The sequence below is a fragment of the Coturnix japonica genome, unplaced genomic scaffold (assembly GCF_054131305.1).
Source record: "Coturnix japonica strain WE unplaced genomic scaffold, WE-NBRP24 Scf042, whole genome shotgun sequence".
In the NCBI taxonomy this organism is placed as follows: domain Eukaryota; kingdom Metazoa; phylum Chordata; class Aves; order Galliformes; family Phasianidae; genus Coturnix; species Coturnix japonica.
The window spans coordinates 1,712,501-1,714,560 of record NW_028188945.1 but is presented as its reverse complement, the minus strand read 5'-3'; the positions used below and the strand labels follow the sequence as shown (position 1 = coordinate 1,714,560).

The 2,060-nt window shown below is 73.4% G+C and overlaps 1 protein-coding gene across 1 annotated transcript in view; it reads right to left on the bottom strand.

Moving 5' to 3' along the window:
* Positions 1 to 1,997: 1,997 nt before the first annotated feature.
* The window catches only part of LOC146752669 (uncharacterized), a 1,026-nt gene continuing 963 nt past the window's right edge, over positions 1,998 to 2,060 (bottom strand). The window contains 1 exon segment of the mRNA XM_085531377.1: positions 1,998 to 2,060. This exon segment is cut by the window's right edge and continues 396 nt beyond it. Within this exon segment, the coding sequence (XP_085387503.1) occupies positions 1,998 to 2,060 (63 nt within the window).

The following is a 2,060-nucleotide window of genomic DNA, read 5'->3' as shown; positions in this document are numbered from 1 at the left end:
ACATCTGCCAGCCCATCCGTCAGCGACCTCTAGCGTCCGCGGTGGTGCAGGGTAGAGCGTGCCGACGTGAGCCGGACGCCGCTCAGCGACCCATGGCCGCCGCCACATGAGCTTCGGTTCGCTCGGAGCCGGGTAGACCGTGCCGACCAACTCGAGCCGGACGTGCAGCGACCGCTGGCCAGCGCGGAGGCTCGTGTGCGCCGGCACGGTCCAGCCTCTCCCGGCGGGTTCCGCTCGGCTCGGACGCTCCTTGGCAGAGTCGGGCGATCTGAGCCGCGGCGGCTCGAGTGCGCCGGCACTGCACAGCCTCTCCCGGCGGGCTCCGCTCGGCACAGACGTTCCTCGGCGGCGTCCGGCGATCTGAGCCGCGGCGGCAAGAGTGCGCCGGCACGGTCCAACCGATCTCGGTGGGCTCGGCTCGGCTCGGACGTTCCGCGGCGTCGTCTGGGGGGTCTCAGCCGCGGAGGCTCGGGTGCGCCGGCACAGTCCAGCCTCTCCCGGCGGGCTCCGCTCGGCTCGGACCTTCCTCGGCGGAGTCCGGCGATCTGAGCCGCGGCGGCTCGAGTGCGCCGGCATGGTCCATCCGCTCCCGGCGGGTTCCGCTCGGCTCGGACGCTCCTCGGCGGAGTCAGGCGATCTGAGCCGCGGCGACACGGTCCAGCCTCTCCAGGCGGACTCAGCTCGGCTCGGACGTTCCGCGGAAGTGGCCAAGTGCCGCTCTTGTGGCTGCTCCGCTGCGCTGGCATAGTGTACCCGGCTCCGAGCGTCTCCAGGGGCAGGGGGGGAAGAGGGGGGGGGGGGGGAGTAGGGGGGGGGGGGACGGTCCAGCCTCTCCCGGCGGGCTCCGCTCGGCTCGGACGTTCCTCGGTGGTGTCCGGGGGGTCTCAGCCGCGGCGGCTCGAGTGCGCCGGCACTGCACAGCCTCTCCCGGCGGGCTCCGCTCGGCACGGACATTCCTCGGCGGCGTCCGGCGATCTGAGCCGCGGCAGCACGAGTGCGCCGGCACGGTCCAACCGCTCTCGGCCGGCTCGGCTCGGCTCGAACGTTCCGCGGCGGCATCCGGGGGGTCTCAGCCTGTGGAGGCTCGGGTGCGCCGGCATGGTCCAGCCTCTCCCGGCGGGCTCCGCTCGGCTCAGACGTTCCTCGGCGACATCCGGCATTCTGAACCGCGGCGGCTCGAGTGTGCCGGCACAGTCCAACCGCTCCCGGCGGGTTCCGCACGGCTCGGACGCTCCTCGGCGGAGTTCGGCGATCTGAGCCGCGGCGGCTCGAGTGCGCCGGCACTGCACAGCCTCTCCCGGCGGGATCCGCTCGGCACGGACGTTCCTCAGCGGTGTCCGGCGATCTGAGCCGCGGCGGCACGAGTGCACCGGCACAGTCCAACCGCTCTCGGCCGGCTCGGCTCGGCTCAGACGTTCCGCGGCGGCGTCCGGGGGGTCTCAGCCGCGGAGGCTCGGGTGCGCCGGCATGGTCCAGCCTCTCCCGGCGGGCTCCGCTCGGCTCGGACGTTCCTCGGCGGCATCCGGCGATCTGAGCCGCGGCGGCTCGAGTGCGCCGGAACGGTCCAACCGCTCCCGGCGGGTTCCGCTTGGCTCGGACGCTCCTCGGCGGAGTCGGGCGATCAGAGCCGCGGCGACACGGTCCAGCCTCTCGGACGTTCCGCGGAAGTTGCCATGTGCCGCTCTTGTGGCTGCTCCGCTGAGCTGGCACTGTGTTCCCGGCTCCGAGCGTGTCCAGGGGCAGGGGGGGAAGACGGGGGGGGGGGAGGAGTAAGGGGGGGGGGGCACCTTTCCGCCGCGCCCGGCTGGAAGGGCTCGTGCCTTCTCCCAACATCCCTCCTCCTCTACCTCACCGCACCCTACCCCTCCCGTCCCCTCCCTGCTCCCCCTTTCTTTCCGTCGATCGATGAGGCCATTCGGGTCGCGTCGGTGAGGGCCCCCGGCGGGCCGGCGCCTCTGCGTTCCCCGTCCCGAGGAAGCCGCTGCGGCGTCCGGTGTTCAGGCACGGGTGGTCTCCTCTCCGGTTCGCTTCCCGTCGTACGCGAGGTGAGGCGCTCTCCG